The sequence below is a fragment of the Harmonia axyridis genome, chromosome 7, assembly GCF_914767665.1.
Source record: "Harmonia axyridis chromosome 7, icHarAxyr1.1, whole genome shotgun sequence".
NCBI classification, from domain to species: domain Eukaryota; kingdom Metazoa; phylum Arthropoda; class Insecta; order Coleoptera; family Coccinellidae; genus Harmonia; species Harmonia axyridis.
In genome coordinates, this window is record NC_059507.1 from 30542150 (window position 1) to 30563325 (window position 21176).

Below are 21176 nucleotides of genomic sequence, written 5' to 3' on the forward strand. Positions count from 1 at the left end.
TAGGGATTTCTTTTATACTTCTCATCTGCTTTTGATAGAAATTGGTAGGTACGAATATTTTGTTTGGGCCTGTTTGCGTATTTGATGATTTTATACGAATTTCCGATTTATCAGACATAGAGTGCACATTGAGCGTACTAAAAAACTCCTTGGACTATTTTGCGTTACTATACCTTTAGAGTATCAAACCTAAACTTAACATAATCGAATTGAGAATTAACAAATTCCAATTTGGGAATAATCAATAATCGATATAGAAGACATTGTGAAGATATCATCTGAACGTGTACATCATATCATTCACTAATATTTGTACATGAGAATGCTGTGTGCAAAATGGGTGCCGTGCGAGCACACAATCGATCAAAAGCAACAAAGTGTTAATGACTCTGAGCAGTGTTTGAACCTGTTTAAGTGCAATAAACCTGAATTTTTGCGTCGATATGTGACAATGGATGACATCATTTCACTCCGGAGTCCAATCGAGTGGTCTGCACACGATGAACCGAATCCAAAGCGAGGAAAAATACGACAGTCAGCTGGCAAGGTTATGGCATCAGTGTTCTGGGATACTCAAGGTATAATATTTATTGATTACCTCCAAGAGGGCCAGATCATCAACAGCGATTATTATATAGCGTAATTGGATCATTTGAAGGATGAAATAGTTAAAAAACGGCACCACTTGAAGAAAAAAGAGTCCTGTTTCATCAAGACAATGCGCCGTGTCACAAATCAATGAAAAAATGGCAAAATTGCATGAATTGGGCTTCGAATTGCTTCTGCCGTATTCGCCAGATCTGGCCTCCAACGACTTTTTTTCTGTTCTCAGACCTTGAAAGAATACTCGCTTGAAAGAAATTCAGCGCCAATGAAGAAGTAATCGCCGAAACTGAAGCCTATTTTGAAGCGAAAGACAAATCGTAGTTCAAAAATGGTATCGAAAAGTTGGTAAATCGCTATAATCGCTGTATCGCCCTCGAAGGCAACTATGTTCGAGTTTTGCCAAAAAAATGTGTTTTACTATGGTATTTAGGGGACTTTTCAATTGGCCTGTTATATGTATACCTTCGCCGATACTGATGCTGCGAAATGCGGTTATATTTCCATTCAAATATCCATAAAACACCCTAAATACGACATCTAGAAAATGTCAATCCAATAGTATGAAGAAAGGTGTCTAGTGGAGACGTCGCGATCGCATGTCGAAACAAAAATAATAAACAGAAACGATATAATTGAACTTGAAAGACGCCACACTATATTCCCCCTACTCTTCGATAATTGAAAACTGAAGGCGTTCCTCCATAATTACCAAAATCTGCATATTACTCTATAACATCTGTGCTAAATCTATTATGAATTTCGCTCGAAATCAACTAAACCAGCCTTTAGACCGTGAAATTGAGCAGGTTTTGCATATTTACCTGGCCGCCATATATTTCAATATATTTCTCCTTTAATAAACGCAATTATTTTACGTTGGTGATTACAAGGAGTTTAATTATTTTTTTTATGACGCGTCGACATTGATGAGATATGGCCGTGGGGGTGCTCCTTTATACTCGTAGTCTCAACTAACTTGATTAAGACTACATGCATCATGCACCTGAATTGCATTCGTGGGAATTTCAGGAATGAAATCTCAAAAAAACAATAGGATTCTTCCTCAGAGTAATAAACATAGATAGAGGGAACATATGTCATTATCAGTAAGCATGAGAATAGGTTCATCTGGTGACGAAATGCCTCGCCATCGCCAATTTAAAATCTGCATGTAGAAGTAAGGTAGTAGCCTCCTTGAAGCTATCCAGATTCCAGATAGAGGGAATCATTGGAACTTTGGAGTTGGAAGGTGAGCTGTAGTTCTCCTAATGGCGAGAATATATCTAATGGAGGCACACACAATAGAGCATTCGGTCACACTGCAAATTAAATCTCAATGTTATCTATGCTAATTTCAATATTCTCGAAATGCTCAGGATAATCCTCAAAAATGCAGTTGATGAGTTATTATTAGTTTTGGTGTTTACTTTCCTGATTTGTGTAGTAGTGATTTATGAAGCTTTGATGAACTACGAGTATGACTACAGAAAACCTTGTATCTCGAAAAAAAAGCGTTTTCGGGCTAATGTTTGTAGGACATAATTTTCTTAAAATTAACCAAGGAACCTCTCATTTTCGGTGATACCTCCAATTTAGGAACACCCTGTATACCTACTTTCATATGAGCATTAAAACCCAAACTCAGAAACATGAAATTTTCAAGCTTGATGATTGATTAGGTGAAAAGCTCCTAAAAGCTCCCGCATTTGTTTTTACTTTCATGTCGACGTCCCTTTAGTTCAAAGACTGTCAATCGTCGTTTTCTTGTCATATGCACACGCACTGACCTTGATTGTTCGCTTTCACACCGACCAAACCACCCGTTCATATTCCGCAGTGGCGTATTCAAACGAAAAGGGGTGAGGTGCGAAGATTTTTGTATTGAGTTGGCGCGGGCGGCATTTATTTCCTTTGAAAGCTCCGCCGAAAGGGTGCCAACATTTAAATTAAACTCCGCGTAGCTTTGTGAAAGCAATTGACAAGTAATTTAGTGAGACCAATGGTCATTTGTGTTGTATAAATGAGTTAAACCCGAGAGCGAATAAAATTAGAAGCAGCGGCCGACATCAAAGCTACGTGGGACGGAGACCCTTTGGGGGGACAATTGAAACGCCGATACAGTTGTGGATGGCGATGGTGTGATTTAATTCGCGAGCTTTGACGGCTCCTAAAACAAATCCAGACATTTCCCAGTTGGGGGAGTTATCGGATATTCAGTTGACCGTTGGAGTTACGCCTCGGTATTGACAGAAGAGGGGACTTGCCTTGGTTTTGGGGAAACGACAATTGGAAAAGCCGAAGATTGACTGGGCAAAGTTATAACGCAAAGATAATCATGGGTGGTATGAATAAAATTAAGTGTTCTAATGCTTCAATTATTGGCATCTAGAGTGAATACTTTGTAGGGAATCGAACGATTCCCTCGAAAATATTCGAGTTAAGTTAAATTTCGAACCAAAATGCTAAGAACGGTGTAAAAACTTGGAATGATCAAAGCCACACCCCTAAGGGATCCGTAGAAAGGCTTTGCTAATGGTCGAATGGAAAACAGCCTGAATGCTCATGAAACTCGGCATTTCATTGCGAATAATTCAGTTGAGTTCAAACCAGTCTACGAGAAACTACATCTACAACATATGTGCAACACTTGCACCGACAACGAGAAGATTCAATATTTTCACATCTGTTCCCGAGACTGACGAAAAAGTACCTGCAACCACCCAAGTGAAAAGCGACCCTTTAAATTGATGAGATCTAAATATCATCTTCTTCATATATTCTTAGTGGGTTTCAATAAATTGAATAAGTGTTTTCATCCCGTTCTTTTATTTCCCTAAATTGTCCTTAGCCGTGAACTACTTTAGTCACAGTATAAGGACCTCAACCCACAATTTCATGAAAAAGAATATACTGCATATAGTACTAATACTAGAATTAGTATTTTCCACTCTTGAAAGCCCTGACTTCTTGCAGCAGATATTTCGATTTAAGAAGAAATTTGTATTATTTGCTTGATATTAGCGAAGTTGCTGTAATAGCAGCTCCACAAGAGAAAATTATACATTGCAACTCTCATTTCCGTTCAATATATCATAAAATTTATGATGCCACTCATTTAACTCTCTTATTTCCTATTCTTTTCATAGCCGTAATTTCTTCAGTTTACTATTCATGTTATTAAATTTTTTATACTTGTTTACTATCTATGTGGTGTTTCTTATTTCTGTTAAAACCATCGGTTAGTTCGTTGGGAACTTTGTCTTTCGAAAATAACACTTAATCCAGAAATGTCTTCTAGTATTATCACAAATACTTATTGTATGTCTTCCGTTTGGGACATGTCGTCATGTCATTTTTCCAGAACCAAGCATATCCAATTAATTTCATACTGAAAATTCAACCGCAATCAAGCAAAATACTGAATGGTTTCCAGATTCACTCAACAGCTTCGTTGTGTAACAATAACGATAAAATAAATAATCTAATAAACTAGTCATAACTTTTTCCCAAGCTGACGATGTGGAATGGATGCCACACATATTGTGAAGTAACTACCACTGGAACCGAGTAGATAAAACCTTGGAAACACTAAGACGTTACTCACTACAATACCTAACAGTGCTGTGCCTGAAGTGGCGATGGGACACAGTAATAAAGCCTAGGCGGAAGACAACCATTCTGCATACACATAGCTCACAAAACATACAACCTATTATACATGCCGACAGGTGCTATAGTATAGTTTTTCCATCTAGAAACCATTTGTAATACAACATTTAGCGTTTGAGATTGGTGGAAATTAAGACAGGAAAATAGTCATATAAAATATTGAACTAATAGAGACAATTAGACGAATCGTATGGACACATTTCTTCAATGTAAGATACAAGAGTTTAGTGATATTTTTAATAGGTTCTTCGAATAGTAATTCGATTTATGTGGAAATTATGAAGCTTCAATAACCTTGTTCTCATGTTTATTATTAAACATAATTTCAGGTCAAGGAGAGCGCGCTCAATACCAAAATTACTAATTCAATGGGTGTGTGACACTTAGGTTCTTCGTCTTTCGATCTTGTTATTATAATCAGAGAATTTACACATATGTTACATATATGTAGGTATACCTATTTCACAGGAGAGGAAGAGAGAAGATCAACGACAACCTGTTGAACTTGCTATCTCTGGATATCCGTAGTAGAGAAACAGTTTCTTTCATTTAGCGTAGCTTAAATGCAAGTGTTTGAGGTAAATATTTAAGATTCATGTTTGATATTTCAGTAATTGACTATAATATACTGATGAGGAAAAAAGGTAAAATTGTGAAGAATATGAAAATTGCCGAACGTACGTCTGACCTTATGTTAATTTAATTTGTCACCCTATTAACCGATTGCTCAATTTGTATAGTTTTAGATGATTCACCTTTTTTTTTGGTTGGTTTCAATATTTTGTCAGTTCGAATTCTATTTCTGGACTAAAGAAAATTATCTCAAAATGATATATCAAATATGGTGTCAAGGTTTTGGCTTCATGATGTCATAATTTCGATATATATGAATATTAGCAATTCATAATTTAATACTTAGCCCATAGAATACTAAGCGCATCATGGTAAGTATATAATTGTCAGAATCAGAATCACGTGCATGAGTCTCTATGATCGAACCCAATCTACAGAGCAGGTACCAAGGTACTGTCGCTCTAACGAGGACACTTTCGATGTAGTAGTAAGTTAGTTCAACTGCGTTCATTACAACAAACTCTGCATCCTGAGTGATAGTATTATTACTTACATTAGAAACTTCATATAATTCAATATGAATAATTCAAACTCAATTCAACCCTTGATCTATAATCTCAAGAGTTCGCTTATCACCATATCCTTCTGTGATCTTTCAACTATAGAAAACCATACCCGATCCAAACCTTCATTCATATCCCTTTACAGTTTCCTTCGTCGACAGTTCTAATATCAGCTATGACATAGATTCGCACCCCATAATCGTCCATTCATGTCGCAACAACTTCAATCGATCCTCCGACGCCTACAGGGGAGCGGGGGAGTCAAAGTCGCCGTGTGTCATCGTCGTGGCGTGGACTAAAGTTGTTCCCGTCACGCCTGCTTCAACGGACGAAAGCGGTATTGCATATTGATGGTATTGTGTCGAATGCAGCGCCTACGTGATGAATTGGTAGGATTTCGCCTCGATCTATTCACTGAATGATCGAAAAGTTGACCGAAAGAGGATTTTGCTGTTTGCCAGTTCCGATTCGGAATTAGTCCAGTACGCGTTTAGAGCCGATTTAAAAATTTGTGGAAATACAAACATTTTTTCGAGAAATTTTTGAATGGAGTAAAGAGAAAAACAAAAGGACAGATTCGATGTGTAAGACAGGAGCTTTTGATGCGCCAATTGCAACTTCGGATATATCTACCGATATACAATTATGTGGTCTCCAAGGGTGCAAGTAGCGCTTGAATAAACGAGTTCCTTCTGGCTTCACGTCATAGCCTGCTCCAATTTTGGTTTCGATATTCTGCTTTAATTTTCTCTGGTTCTTCTCGATCAACACGAAATTTTGTATGAAGGTTGTATGAAATTGTTATTTTATACACTGACATTTTCATGTGATTAATGGGCCCTTCAGGAAAAATAGAAAAATAAAGACCAAGCTGTGGATACGAAATATCTAAGAAGAGTGAAGGGAAAAACCAAAACCTAAAATAAGAAATGAAAAAATACGTCAAGATCTAAAGTTAATAGATGATGGAAACTTATCTGGTGGTGAAGCCAAAATACAGAAGAAGAGAAAAAAGGAACACCAGAGCAAACTTAAAACCACACTCTAAGAGAAATGATTGATAAGACAGGACAAACATGAAATGGAGCAAGAACTATGGCTATGAACTAGAGAGAATGGACTAAATTTGTGGATGGAAGCGAAACAATATGAAGAATTTGACCAACTGAAATTGTATTATTATTAGGTATACAACTTTGCTTCCGCCGTTTTGCAATACATGGCTGAAGTGGTAAGTGGTAGTCGAAATAAATAGATCGTAGATGACATACAACAAGCTTTGGAATTCGTTAACATAACGCCATCGAAATATTATCGATTTGTGTCTGCATCATTCTCGATTAAACATGTCAGATTACGAGCCAAATTCTCGGAAGGTTTCAATTTTCTGCTTTAATATGAAGAAATCTGCGGCTGGGGCTCATCAAATGCTCTCAAATACCTATGATGAACCTGCTATAAGTGAAAGAACTTGCCGAGAGTGGTTTCAACGCTTCAGGATCGGTGATTCTGACGTCAAAGACCAGGAAGAGAAAATGTTTTCGAAGATGCAGAATTGGAGGCATTACTTGATTAAGGCTGCTGTCAAACGCAACAAGAATTGGCAGAATCATTGGAAGTGACGCAACAAGCCATTTCAAAACACCTGAAAGTTATAGGAATGATTCAGAAACAATGAAATTGGGTGCCGTACGAGTTGAAGCCGAGAGAACGGCATTTGCTTGTGAACAGCTGCTTGCAAGGCAAAGACGGAAAGGATTTCTGCATCGCATTGTGACTGAAGAAGAAAAATGGGTTCATTACGATAATTCCAATCGCAGAAAATCATGGGCATATCCCCACCATACTTCCACGTCGACGATGGGAGAAAGTAGTGGCCAGCGATGGACAATACTTTGAATCATAAATGTATAACCAGTGGTTTACAATAAAGCTTCGAATTTCGGAAAAAAACGGAGGAAGCAAAGTTGTACGCCTATGTAAAGGGTGTTTTTTTAGAGTTATAGAACTTTAAATTGCAATAAAACAACGATGAATTATTCGATTGACATGAATTTTATTTATCCGCAGGATAATCTTGTGGCATTACATTTTGAATATGATTTCTGGCAAATGACCGCCACGCCTTGCTCAGATGTAGTCCAATCTGGACGTTCAATTTTCGATGACTTTTTCCAACATTTGTGGCCGTATATCGGCAATAACACGGTGAATATTGTCTTCCAAATGGTCAAAGGTTTGTGGCTTATCCGCATAGACCAATGACTTCACATAGCCCCACAGAAAGTAGTCTAGCGGTGTTAAATCACAAGATCTTGGAGGCCAATTCACAGGTCCAAAACGTGAAATTAGGCAGTCACCAAACGCGTCTTTCAATAAATCGATTGTGGCACGAGCTGTGTGACATGTTGCGCCGTCTTGTTGGAACCACAGCTCCTGGACATCATGGTTGTTCAATTCAGGAATGAAAAAGTTAGTAATCATGGCTCTATACCGATCACCATTGACTGTAACGTTCTGGCCATCATCGTTTTTGAAGAAGTACGGACCAATGATTTCACCAGCCCATAAAGCGCACCAAACAGTCAGTTTTTCTGGATGTAACGGTGTTTCGACATACACTTGAGGATTAGCTTCACTCCAAATGCGGCAGTTTTGTTTGTTGACGTAGCCATTCAACCAGAAGTGCGCTTCATCGCTAAACAAAATAAAATGGACGTAGTGCGCGATACGTTTTCCGCACAGAACCATTATTTTCGAAATAAAATTGCACTATTTGTAAGCGTTGTTCAGGCGTGAATTCAAAATTCTTAATGAATTGCCAAACCAAACTGAAAATAAATCACTTGAAAGCTGCTAAATCGGTCGCCATCTTGAACAGTAATGCCAGCTTAAAGTTATATACCTCGAAAAAAACACCCGTTATAACCAGTGGTTTACAATAAAGCCTCGAATTTGTGAAAAAAAACGGCGGAAGCAAAGTTGTAGGCCTATGTTTATGAGACATTGTGCCAACTTAAACGTTAAAACAATTTCCATACTCACATAATGATTTGAAAACTTTTCAAATTATCTTGACCATATGTATACTATCGTCCGTTAGGGTTGAGTTGAATGAATGAGTTGAACTTACGGATGCTCCATAGACGCGAAAATCTTATCAAACCTGCTGAATCAAATACGCGAATTATTCATTCAATTATCAAGTTCCACAGTAGTCCCAACAGGATACTTAATTAAAATGAAATACTTCATTGTGAGAAAGCAACGTTCGGTTAGATCCATACCTTACATAAAAAAATCAGCCAGAGTAACAATAAAAAATCATTATATTCCCCAACATACATCATCGCAAAACTATTGTTGAGACTCCCTACGAGCCCGTATCTTGACACCGATCAGAAATAAATTCGCATGGTTGAAAACAGAGAATCAACGGGAATCAGGAAGTAATTTTTCCGACTTACGCAGGACGGCCGCTCGGGAATTTTTCAGCCAATTAAACACGGCGAGAGGAACGGTTCTGCCAACCGAACTGGCCCAAGGAACAGTGTTGCACTTAATCAAAAGCATTGCCAGCAACTTAGCCGCGATAAGAAAACAATTAGTGGAGATCTTTTAATATTCTTGATATTCAAAACGGTTGAGTGTTGAATTATTGCCTGTGTGCAGGGTGTCAAGATAAAAATCCGGATATCCGGAGCTAGCAGATGATAATTGTCTTGAGGTTTACGATGAAAAATATTCATTGTGCTTTATTCTTTGGGAATCAGATAAGGAGTGGTGAGAGCGGTTTAACCGCGTTAAATGGATCATAATTCTAGCAGTCGATCTGTCTTGCATCCGCATAGCTTTGAAAAATCAGATAGACGGTTTGTTGGGCTTCGGTAGTCGGAAGTTTAACCAGCAATAAGCTCTGCTTTCGAATCTACCGAACGTAGAAGAGGAGCTTTGTGATAAATTTTGGTATTAAAAAAATCTTCAGTTCAGTGTATGGGATCGAATTTGATATATGTATATGAGTATCCGGGTTGGGTTATACAGGGTGAGTCAATTATGCTCGATCGGTCGATAACTCTTGTAAATTTTGGGCTGACAGAATGATTGGAATTTTGACCGAATAAACAGTACTAAGCGCATATGCTTCAATTATTTTTGATACTACAGGCTGGTCCGAAAGTGGTCACACACGAAACCACTCTATTTTTTTAAATGAAAATGGCAAATTTTTATATAATCTTCTGATTTCGAAATACTCTTCTTGTCATCATTCATCTTTGTTACTTTTTGACGTAGGCCCATATTTTCGACAAAGGACCCCGCACGTTTAGTAGGGAAAATGGCTTTCCGTGAATTTGGCTGAATTTTTGATATGTTGTAGTTCTTGATGAACTGATCAGAAAAGTCCTCAGCCATAAAGCTCAAAAATGGACAGTTTTCGAGATATGGAGCTTTGAAAATGGATTTTTTGCAATTTTCGGGGTTTTTGCTCATCAATCAGGGAGCTCTCATTTCTGGTTTTTATGGAATTTGGATGTTCGGCGGCCAGAACCCGACTGAGAAATGATCTTCCTTGGTTATATTAGGCACCGCCATCGATAATTTTTCATACACTGCTCCACATTGGCTATGAAATGATATACAAAATCCAAGATCTTCCATACATCTTTTCATGCCACAAGATGACGCCAGAATAATTCACATGATCGAGAAACGACATATTGTGAGATTTTTTTAAGAGAGACCATAATAACTGAATCCTCATATATCTGATGTCCAATAATATCAAATATGTTAGCCGAAATGTTCATAACCAGGCATCGCGAGCTGTAATGGGGGAAAATGGGAAAATCATAATCATATATCCTCAGGGATAACAATTGTGATCACTATTGATGTCATTTACATATGATATGTGATTTGTTTCTCACAAATCTCGATAATCTGACAATGGGGTACCAAGACATTTTCCTCAGAATGTCTCGAAATTGATGATAGCATCTCACAGACAAACGAATCCGTGAAAATGTCTGCAGTTTTGATACAATATAGTACTATCCTGGTAGAATATAGAAATCCAAGTGTTGGAAGCAAACTATGAATGGAACTTCCGATATTAACCCACGAATTCTTGAAAATATATTTTTTTTTCTATGAACTTTTTGAACTTCACACATACGAATGAATACTATCTACTAATATGATCGTTGGCAAAATGAATGAGTAGATCAATCAAAAACAATATAATAATGAGAGTAACATTCATAATAATAATAACAATAATGATAATAAACAAAAAACTTTTAAAATTATATTAGCAATCGCAAGAAATCATTTAGAATATTATGAATCGAATCGGGGGCAGAATTAATGATTTGATAACATAAAACTATATCAACGAACGTAACACAATCACATATCATCTCAAAAATAAGAAGAAAAATCAAGCCTTTCACGCCATGTAAACTCCTATCTAACTACTCGATCTTTGGTTGGGTGGATACTACCTCATCAAATCATAATATCATTGATTCATTCTGTTGGCAGCATCGATCACATAGTTCAATAAATCGGAATTTGGATACTTGACTCCTTGGTTATGGCGAGCATAACCAAGGAACCATAAAACGCTAGCAATGTGAGCACAGCATCCTACGGTCCGGGCACCCGATTTGCATGTGCAATAATAGTCCTGTATTGACTCTTCATTTTCGTCGTTAGTATACACAATCCAGAGCTGATATTTTGCTGCGTTCCGGAATCTGGAATAAACTCATTATTATATTGTTTTTGATTGATCTACTCATTCATTTTGCCAACGATCATATTATTAGATAGTATTCATTCGTATGTGTGAAGTTCAAAAAGTTCATAGAAAAAAAAATATTTTCAAGAATTCGTGGGTTAATATCGGAAGTTCCATTCATAGTTTGCTTCCAACACTTGGATTTCTATATTCTACCCGAATAGTACTATATTGTATCAAAACTGCAGACATTTTCACGGATTCGTTTGTCTGTGAGATGCTATCATCAATTTCGAGACATTCTGAGGAAAATGTCTTGGCATCCCATTGTCAGATTATCGAGATTTGTGAGAAACAAATCGCATATCATATGTAAATGTCATCAATAGTGATCACAATTGTTATCCCTGAGGATATATGATTATGATTTTCCCATTTTCCCCCATTACAGCTCGCGATGCCTGGTTATGAACATTTCGGCTAACATATTTGATATTATTGGACATCAGATATATGAGGATTCAGTTATTATGGTCTCTCTTAAAAAAATCTCACAATATGTCGTTTCTCGATCATGTGAATTATTCTGGCGTCATCTTGTGGCATGGAAAGATGTATGGAACATCTTGGATTTTGTATCTCATTTCATAGCCAATGTGGAGCAGTGTATAAAAAATTATCGATGGCGGTGCCTAATATAACCAAGGAAGATCATTTCTCAGTCGGGTTCTGGCCACCGAACATCCAAATTCCATAAAAACCAGAAATGAGAGCTCCCTGATTGATGAGCAAAAACGCCGAAAATTGCAAAAAATCCATTTTCAAAGCTCCATATCTCGAAAACTGTCCATTTTTGAGCTTTATGGCTGAGGACTTTTCTGATCAGTTCATCAAGAACTACAACATATCAAAAATTCAGCCAAATTCACGGAAAGCCATTTTCCCTACTAAACGTGCGGGGTCCTTTGGTTTCAACGGTTTGAACTAGAGATAATGTATTGAAAAAGGTTTGAGATACTTGTACGGTTTTTTTTTATTGAATTTCCAGGAGTTTTCAAATTTACAAAACTGCAAATCACCCGTGGTCCGTGATTTTCAGAAAATGACCTTGAAATTGTTTATAAGTCAATTTGTTCAAATGGCAAGCCCTGAATTTTTTGTCTAGCGAAAACCCTAGTATGCAGTCATTTTAAAATATTCCGCCTCAAATGAATTTTTCAAAATGCTCCACATTTTATGTTGTGTAAAGATGCTGGCAGTATACTTTCAACGCATACGGTTTCAAAGGGATAATATCACCCAACCTATTTCCAATAACAATAAACGAAAAGCGAAATCAACGAAATCATCAAAATATTTGGAAACATTGATTTTGACGAAATGTAATGGAGACTACGTGAACAAACAGAAAATTGTTTTGAGTTCATCAGGAAGATTAATATTCTGCGAAGAAAAATGTCAATTTTCTACTCAAAAATTTGCTTGAGTTTGAAATTAACTTGAAATCAAACTTACATTGATTGTCTGCATTCGATGTCCCCCTGAAAACTTAGGAACACTTATTTGTAACATTTTTTCATCTAGGGTCTTTCAAGGAGTAGTTTGGGCAGCGTTCTCAGCCGATATATACAGAGTGTCCCGGGAAGAATGCGACAAAAGAATAACATAAATTAAGGTCATCATGGAGGACCCGTATGAAGATGTTTCAATCGCCTGAGTGCCTTCGTTTGGGATATACAGGGTGATGTTCATCTTATGAGTGAAATTTCACTGTTGAATAACTCTTTAACTAATCGACCGAATAATTTCAAATTTTGAAGTTTTGTCACCCTTTCCTATCGCCTTCCTTCAATATTTCTCAATTCGAGTAAATCAGTTCCGGACTAGGAAAATTTCAGACTTTTCCTATTTCCATGAATATTGGATCACCCTGTACGTGAACATTATGATTTGTTTTCCATTTTCGGAAACACAAAGAATCAATTCATTATGAAAATTCTAAATCTCTGCTTAGCACGGTCATACATGGTGATCAATAAAAATTCCCTCATGAGTGAAATATTTTTAGTACAATAACTCTTTAACAAATCCACCGAATAATTTCTATTTTTGAAGTTTTGTCGCCCTTTACTATAGCCTGCCTTCAATATTTCTGAATTCGAATAAATCAGACCCGGACTAGGAAAATTTAAGACCTTTTTTATTTTCTTGAATGTTGAATCACCGTGTATGTGGATATTATGATTCTTTTTCGTTTTCGTAACCACAATGAATTAATTCATAATAAAAATTTTAAATCTCTGCTTGGCGCCATCATTCAGGGTGATCAATAAACATTTCTTCATGAAAGAAATTTCATAGTTTAAGATATCTTGAATTTATCGGTAGAATCATTTCGAGAATTGGATTTGTTGAAGAGTTATTGAACTGCAAATATTTCACTCATGACGGAATGTTTATTGGTCACCCTGTATGACCGTGCCAAGTAGAGATTTAGAATTTATACAATGAACTGATTCTTTGTGGTTCCGAAAACAGAAAAAAATCATAATGTTCACGTACAGGGTATACCGTACACCCTGTATACCGATTAATATCAAGCGATTCCGATTTTCCGAGAGATGTGTAACCGCGACGCCATCTCTCGGTCTAATAAAGTGTCACTACAGAAATATTTAATTTTGTTACGAATTCAAAGCAGTAGAAGTATCAAAAAGCTGTGTTCAGCAAAGGGGCATTCAGAATATAGTTCAGGCCTCAATATACTTTCAAATTGTTGTTGTCAAAATTAATGAATCGGAAGAATTTGAGGATTATTTTCAACTACTTTGTTATATACTTATATATAAATTGTGGATCACCTTGAATATCCTACGTAAGTCTGCCTTGAGAATATCTAACAAAGACAATACCGAACCTTGCATCCCTTTCTGATCAATAACCTTTGAAACACAACGAAGGAAAGACGCATGTAAATTTAATTCCGAATCTACTACTCAGTCCATTATAATTAAATTGGGCGTAAACGGCGAAAGTCGAAAGCAATAGTCTTGAGCAGTTCCGATGGCATTTCCTTAAGGTCAGTTCACTGATTCAAGGGACCTATTGCCGTCTAACCCCTGCATTTCGAGTTCTTCGTTAAGGGTGAGTAATTCGGAAGTAAGGGCTGCATTTTGGGGGATGTATCCTGAATTTAATACCGTTTTATGATAGCTGTAGGGCGGGAGAGATATAAGATTACGATTTTCTGGTTGCAATGAATGAACAATAATTGCCAATTTTTTGTAGAAAGAAAAGTAGTTGCAGGAAATGGTTATTGAATTTCTGTAGTTTCACAGTAGCAATTTCATACCAATTTGAACTTTATGAGGAGCAGGCATTTATAGTAAGGAACAACTCTTTATTAGAATTCACTAGTAAGCCAGCAGATTCACCTTTTTGGTGAATATTACAAAGTTAATAGATCTAGTTGTCGACTGACCTACCTACCAAGCTTGTAGATTTCCAAGTACGTAGAGTTACACAAGTTTCACTTGAATGTTCAAGATTGACATGAGTGTAACTGGAAATTGAGTCAAACTCGAGTCAATCTTTCTGAGAAATGATTCAAGTCAAATCAAACTGGACAATGATTGCAGGTTTGAAAATTCAAACTGTTTGCAAATTAGTTTGAAAGAGTTTAAAAAATAATTTATTTAGTAGATATACCTTGAATGGGTAAAATATTTATGTCAAATATAGTAAGTCGATAAAACAAATACCTACCATTATGTAAAACAAAAATAAAATACATAATTTTAAACTTTTTTCAATCAACTTCAACTTGTCACCTCAAAATTCTTTGTGAAAAGTGAAGTTCTTACTTCAGTTCTTCTTACAAATCAATTGAATGCTGTGAACAAGAACTCTGACACTAGAGCCCTGCTTATAAAAATTAGAAGTACAATAAAACAAATTTCCTTTCCTTTTTGACTTCAAGAATAAAGGAGCTGCCGTCCACAAACTATTTTAGACCATTTTGGATCCAACGTTTTATGTCGTTACTACCACAAATACTACTTGATCCAGAAGATGTTGCTTCCTGCGAAAATTCTACTTCATATAATTTTTTGTGGCTCTTCATCGATAATGTTATAAGCTTTTTTAGCTTGGTCTTTATTTTTAGATAATTTACACTTTCCAATTTTCATTGTTTTACAGAACTCATAGTTTTTGGAAGTGGGGGATGTTCAAAATCACACTCAATTTGTTCTGGTACGTATCAGCTACATGAAAAGAGTTCAGGTTCAGACACAACGCACAACACACACATACACTAAAAAAAAAGAAACAAGCCAAACGTATCCTTCTAAATATTAACTCTAACTAATTTGCGGAGTAGCAGAGTACAGGTTCAGACATGTTCCGCAATATGATATCCAAACTTCAAACTGTTTGAAGTAGTTTGATTTCAAGCTAAACCTAAAGATACAGAAATAAAGTCAAGTCAAACTTTTTTACATAAAAGTTTGTAACTAAAATCGAACAAGTTCGACTTGAATGCATCTCTTAAACCAACCGACAACAATTACATAAAGATATATCGAATCTCGCAGTTCTGTGACTTCCAGAGGCGCATGAATGATCGAGCGCTCAAAAGCTTCTGTTGTCAAGCCAGTGTTTTCCCGATCTTTCTAAGTAGGTTTTTAAAATAAACAAATTAGAACCCAACATTACATGAGATCATTGTGTGTCCTATATTTACGCAATCTATTCGATATCTGGCCATCTAGATTGGTTGAGACGCTCCAACGCAAAGCTTGATATCAAAGCCACAAAAGATCCCGACCATACGATAGCCATACAAAAGTACCATTTAATTAAGCTGTCAGTAAAAATTGTCCATTGAAAAACGTGGAAAACAATACGGTGTCCTTTAGAAAAAAGGGGCCCACACAATACGTACACCTATATACACTAGCTCGCGGAGTTATTGAAACATTTTATTCTGAAACAATACTGTCTGTTGAGGTAATGATGGCGCAGAACAATAAAAAATCCAATCCATTCTGGTCGCGTTAGAAGAATGAACAAAAGGGTATGAAAGAGTATCACTAACCTTTCTTTTTTTGTTCGTCGTTGAGTTGTCTCTCCAAGCCTTCTTTCATTTCTCGTTCTCGTAACAGATCCATTTTCAGTTCAGCTGAAAAGAAATGATTTAATGAGTTTTGAGAGTTTTGTTTTGATAAGTTGGTTTCTTGGTGGTTGTGAAGCCTGGGAATGTATTAAGCTACATCGAATTATATCAAGTTATTGTATATGGGAATTGGAGTTCTCATGGCTTTACCACTTATACCTGAGTTTATTTAAGAATACTTTTAAACCCTTCTTAATTCATTTTTGCAACAATGAAAACAAAAATCTTTTGTATTCTCATTAAATTAATGAAACTTTAAACACTGATACAATAGATGTCGTATTCACAAGTAAAAACCTATTTCAAAAACAAACACAAATACAACCATAAATCGAAAAAATCGAGAAATACACTCAAATTTTACAATAAGGTTTATTATAACATCTTATATTCCATGTGTGGAAAAAACAAGATGTTCAAAACTGAGTTCATTCATTTCGAAAGACGAAAAAATTAATTTCCTACTGTTGGAAATATGGAACATATTCAATAATATCTCATTTTCTGTCGTCGAAATTTCTGAACACTGACTATTTGATTTTTTGATCTTTTAGCATCGTCGGATTTTCTAGTTTGTTATCCACACATTTTCGAATATGCGAATATTTTATGTAGTCTAGAAATATACATATTTTCCTATTCCAAACGTAACTATGGAAAATTATAAACTATTGGGAAAAATTACAAAAAAACAATTGAAAACACTTTGAAAATCGAAAAGGAATATGAAGTTAATAAAATCTCATATTCCACAATTGAACCGTTATTTATTGTTTTGAATATACTTATTCTTACATCGAATTTTGAACTTGGAAGTCTTCAAGTTTTCAAATACAAAGTACTATTCATGCCAGTAAAAATATTCGAAAGATGCAAGAAATATTAGAAATCAACTTTCTCTAATTCTATGGCTATAATAATAAAAAGTTCATTCTGCCACAACTTATATATATTATTTTAATTATATATTGGTATATACCTCGGAAATTGGTCCGAGGTAATGAAAAAAAACACCTATAGAGGTGTTGAAATTGTTCAGTCAAAATCCTATGAATTTTATCACATTTAGTTCAATATATTCAAAGAATTCTTACGAATATTATTATAATGGATTTTATAGGCGTCGGTCTTCCTCCAAGAAAGAAGAACATCCAAACAGAAAGAAAATTCAAATTGATCCAGAGCCGAAAGAAAAGAACTTCCTTCCCCAAGCCAGTGCCAAGCCCAGGGCTATAATTTTTTGATTAAATTTTCCCGAATGTTGAGCACACAACGGAAATGAGGTAAGGAAATCGACGATTCCGATATCAGAAATACTAACAAATATTTGCCTAAATGATTATTCCATTAAAATGAAATTCAGCCAGGTATACAATGGGGAAAACGATTCCTTTCCCATTCAAATGCGAAACGGCAGCTTTTGCGCCACTCCCGAATTCAATATTTCATGAGGCGTGAGTTGGAATCCATTTAAGAACTCGCCGGAGTCGATGAAAGAAAAATATTGTTCTCTAACTGGCGGAAATCTCCCTTTTCCATATGATTTCCTTCCAGCGAGTGCCTGGGCAAATATTTGCAGTCCCGCAACTCGAAAAGAACACGCGCTCTTCAGTCACAAGTGATATGCTACAATATGACTTTTCAGAAGGCAAAAGCAACAGAGTTTGAGCAGTGTTTATTAGAAAGCAAATTCGTGCAATTCATTGTAACCAATATATTAAATTAATACTCTAAATTTCACCGACACGTCAAGATAACGAAAGAGAAACCGAAAAGTATCCAAGATATCTGAAACACCATGTATTTAAATCAGAAAAGATCCAAAAATATTGGTTGAAATTTTTGAACAAAAAAAAATTTCATTTTTGAATATATTTATTTTTTCCATGTATTTCTCGTAAAGAAATATTTGGTCACAAGAATATATCCAGAAGGATATACAGGGTGTCCCAAATAGACCACGTCAAACATAAACGGAATGTAATGGGTGCTTTTTAGAGCTATAGAACTTTAAATTGCAATAAAACAACGATGGATTATTCGATTGACATGAATTTCATTTATACTCAAGATAATCTTGTGGCATTACATTTTAAATACGATTTCTGGCATATGACCGCCACGGCTGGCTCTGATGTAGTCCAATCTGGACGTCCAATTTTCGATGACTTTTTCCAACATTTGTGGCCGTATATCGGCAATAACACGGCGAATGTTGTCTTCCAAATGGTCAAGGGTTTGTGGCTTATCCGCATAGACCAATGACTTTACATAGTTCCACAGAAAGTATTCTAGCGGTGTTAAATCATAAGATCTTGGAGGCCAATTCACAGGTCCAAAACGTGAAATTAGGCGGTCACCAAACGTGTCTTTCAATAAATCGATTGTGGCACGAGCTGTGTGACATGTTCCGCCGTCTTGTTGGAACCATAGCTCTATACCGATCACCATTGACTGTAACGTTCTGGTCATCATCGTTTTTGAAGAAATACGGACCAATGATTCCACCAGCCCATAAAGCGCACCAAACAGTCAGTTTTTCTGGATGAAACGGTGTTTCGACATACACTTGAGGATTAGCTTCACTCCAAATGCGGCAGTTTTTTTTGTTGACGTAGCCATTCAACCAGAAGTGCGCTTCATCGCTAAACAAAATAAAATGGACGTAGTGCGCGATACGTATTCCGCACAGAACCATTATTTTTTAAATGAAATTGCACTATTTGCAAGCGTTGTTGAGGCGTGAGTCTATTCATGATGAATTGCCAAACCAAACTGAGGATAAATCACTTGACAGCTGTTAAGTCGGTTGCCATCTCGAACAGTAATGCCAACTTAAAGTTATATACCTCGAAAAAAAACACCCGTTAGATCAGAATGTGCTCTACCTGATGTGAAAAAATTGTTTGAATGAAAGTCTCACAGTTTTCGAGTTATCAGATGAAAATATTTTTCACTTAAAACACTTGCTCTCATGCTATAGGTACAATCAAACACTTTTCGCAACACTTTTTCCCGTGAATATTGTTAAATGGTTGCTTCAATTTATGCAGTAAAAAATTGCACAAAGTACGGTACAAGGATTCTGAACAATTTTTTTTCTTAATTCACGTTTTGTTCATATGTTTTCGTTCATATGTTTACTTATAGACAACCAGACACATAATTATATGAACGATGAAAATTTCAATGGTGTGGCATTTTCGAGAATTGTGAGAAAAGTAATGAAAAACTTTCTGGATGATTTGCAACTGAGTTGGCAGATTCTTATTATTATCCTCCAAATTATAGTGAAACATCCTGTGATTTATAGTATTATCATTCAATCAAATAATTCCATTTCTTCCATTTGATTCATGAGTTATCAGTCCCCTCAGTTTTAAAATTGAAATAATTGCACAAGTCCATTAGCAGTAATACATAACCCGATAAAAAGAATACACTTCAATGTCTTTGCGAATTCCAGATAATAATTCTTCGCAATAGCCATCAACCGCTGAAGAAAAATGAATTCGGCAAACAATGATCATCAGTCCTCATTAAGATCCACCTTGATACCCATCTCCAGACCGAAATCTAAAGACATCCATCCATTCGCCAACCCTCATTTTCCTAACAATGGCCCCCTCCTATCTCGGATTTCGACGCCTAGAGCGAAAAACATAAAATCCGGGCAAGAGAGCGCCATTCGAACAAAAAAAAAATATTCGGTGAGGATAATTATTTTCCCAACTTTTGTGCCGAAAACTGCTTGAAAGGAATATAAATAATGAAAGAATGATAATGTAAAATTTCCCTGCATCCGAATTAGCCAGATGGAAAGAAGAAAATGTAACTAAATCTTTATCAACCGCAAAATAAGATGATAAATGGTTTGTATTCAGCGGAGGATGAAGAAAGCAGTAGGTGAATTTGTAGGCCTTTTCCGCCCTCCAGCTCGCTTTGCGATGAATCAATTTCTTTCTATTAAGAGGAACGGAGTGGATTTTTTTCTTCGGGTGGAAATAATCGCATTGCATCAGAGCAACCTTTTCAAGAGAAAAATAAGCAATGTGATGCATACTTTACCAATGGATAACCTACTGAGGAAATTTTGTGTGAATGAAATTACAGTCATTTCGTTCTATACAGGGTGTTCCTAGTTTGGAGGTACAAAGGAAAATGAGAGATTCCCTGTGTAATTTTAAGAAAAAAAAGTCCTATAAACATGAGTCCGCAAATGCTTTTTTTCGAGATATAGTTCGTTTCTTTTAATCCTACTTTCTCAAGTTAATCGAATCTTTATTAATCTTCACCTCAAATTGAGTAAATATAGTTACGACAAAACTACAAGAAACCAAAAAGTACTGGACCAAAGTTTTTTTTTTACATTCTTCTGAACTACTAGTGGTCCACCATTATAAATTTCTGGAGGAAAGTTGTTGGCGCAAAATATCATCCTGTAGATTTGCATTCAAAATCAGCATAATATGACATTGCGAAAACTTTAAATTGAACTATTTATGCCAAATTTAAGTTTATAATTTATGTCTCTGATGATGCTATTAACACGAGATTTTGCAAAAATAATTTTTATGGTAACTATTAGGCCAATAAAAAAGTTCCCGGTCTAATTCACAGATGGCGGTGCAAGTATTAAATCCATATGATTTTTAGTTAGTACCAACCTTCAAACGATACGTATCAAAATTCAACAACAGTCCGACCATGTTTGTGAGACATTGCGTGGCGAGTGTAGCTACTTTTGTTAATTGAAAAAATATAAGAACAAAAAAAACTTACTTTTGCTGATAAATTATTGCTTTTTGAATGGAAAAAATACAGTTGAAGAAAAATTTTGGTT

General features: G+C 35.9%; 1 protein-coding gene across 3 annotated transcripts in view; it reads right to left on the minus strand.

The window, feature by feature from the left end:
• The window catches only part of LOC123684874 (dachshund homolog 2), a 283084-nt gene that overhangs the window by 74089 nt on the left and 187819 nt on the right, over positions 1-21176 (minus strand). For all 3 annotated transcript variants that reach the window (XM_045624369.1, XM_045624368.1, XM_045624367.1), the window contains exon 8: positions 16256-16339. In XM_045624369.1, the coding sequence (XP_045480325.1) occupies positions 16256-16339 (84 nt within the window). The remainder of the gene's footprint in view (positions 1-16255; positions 16340-21176) is intronic.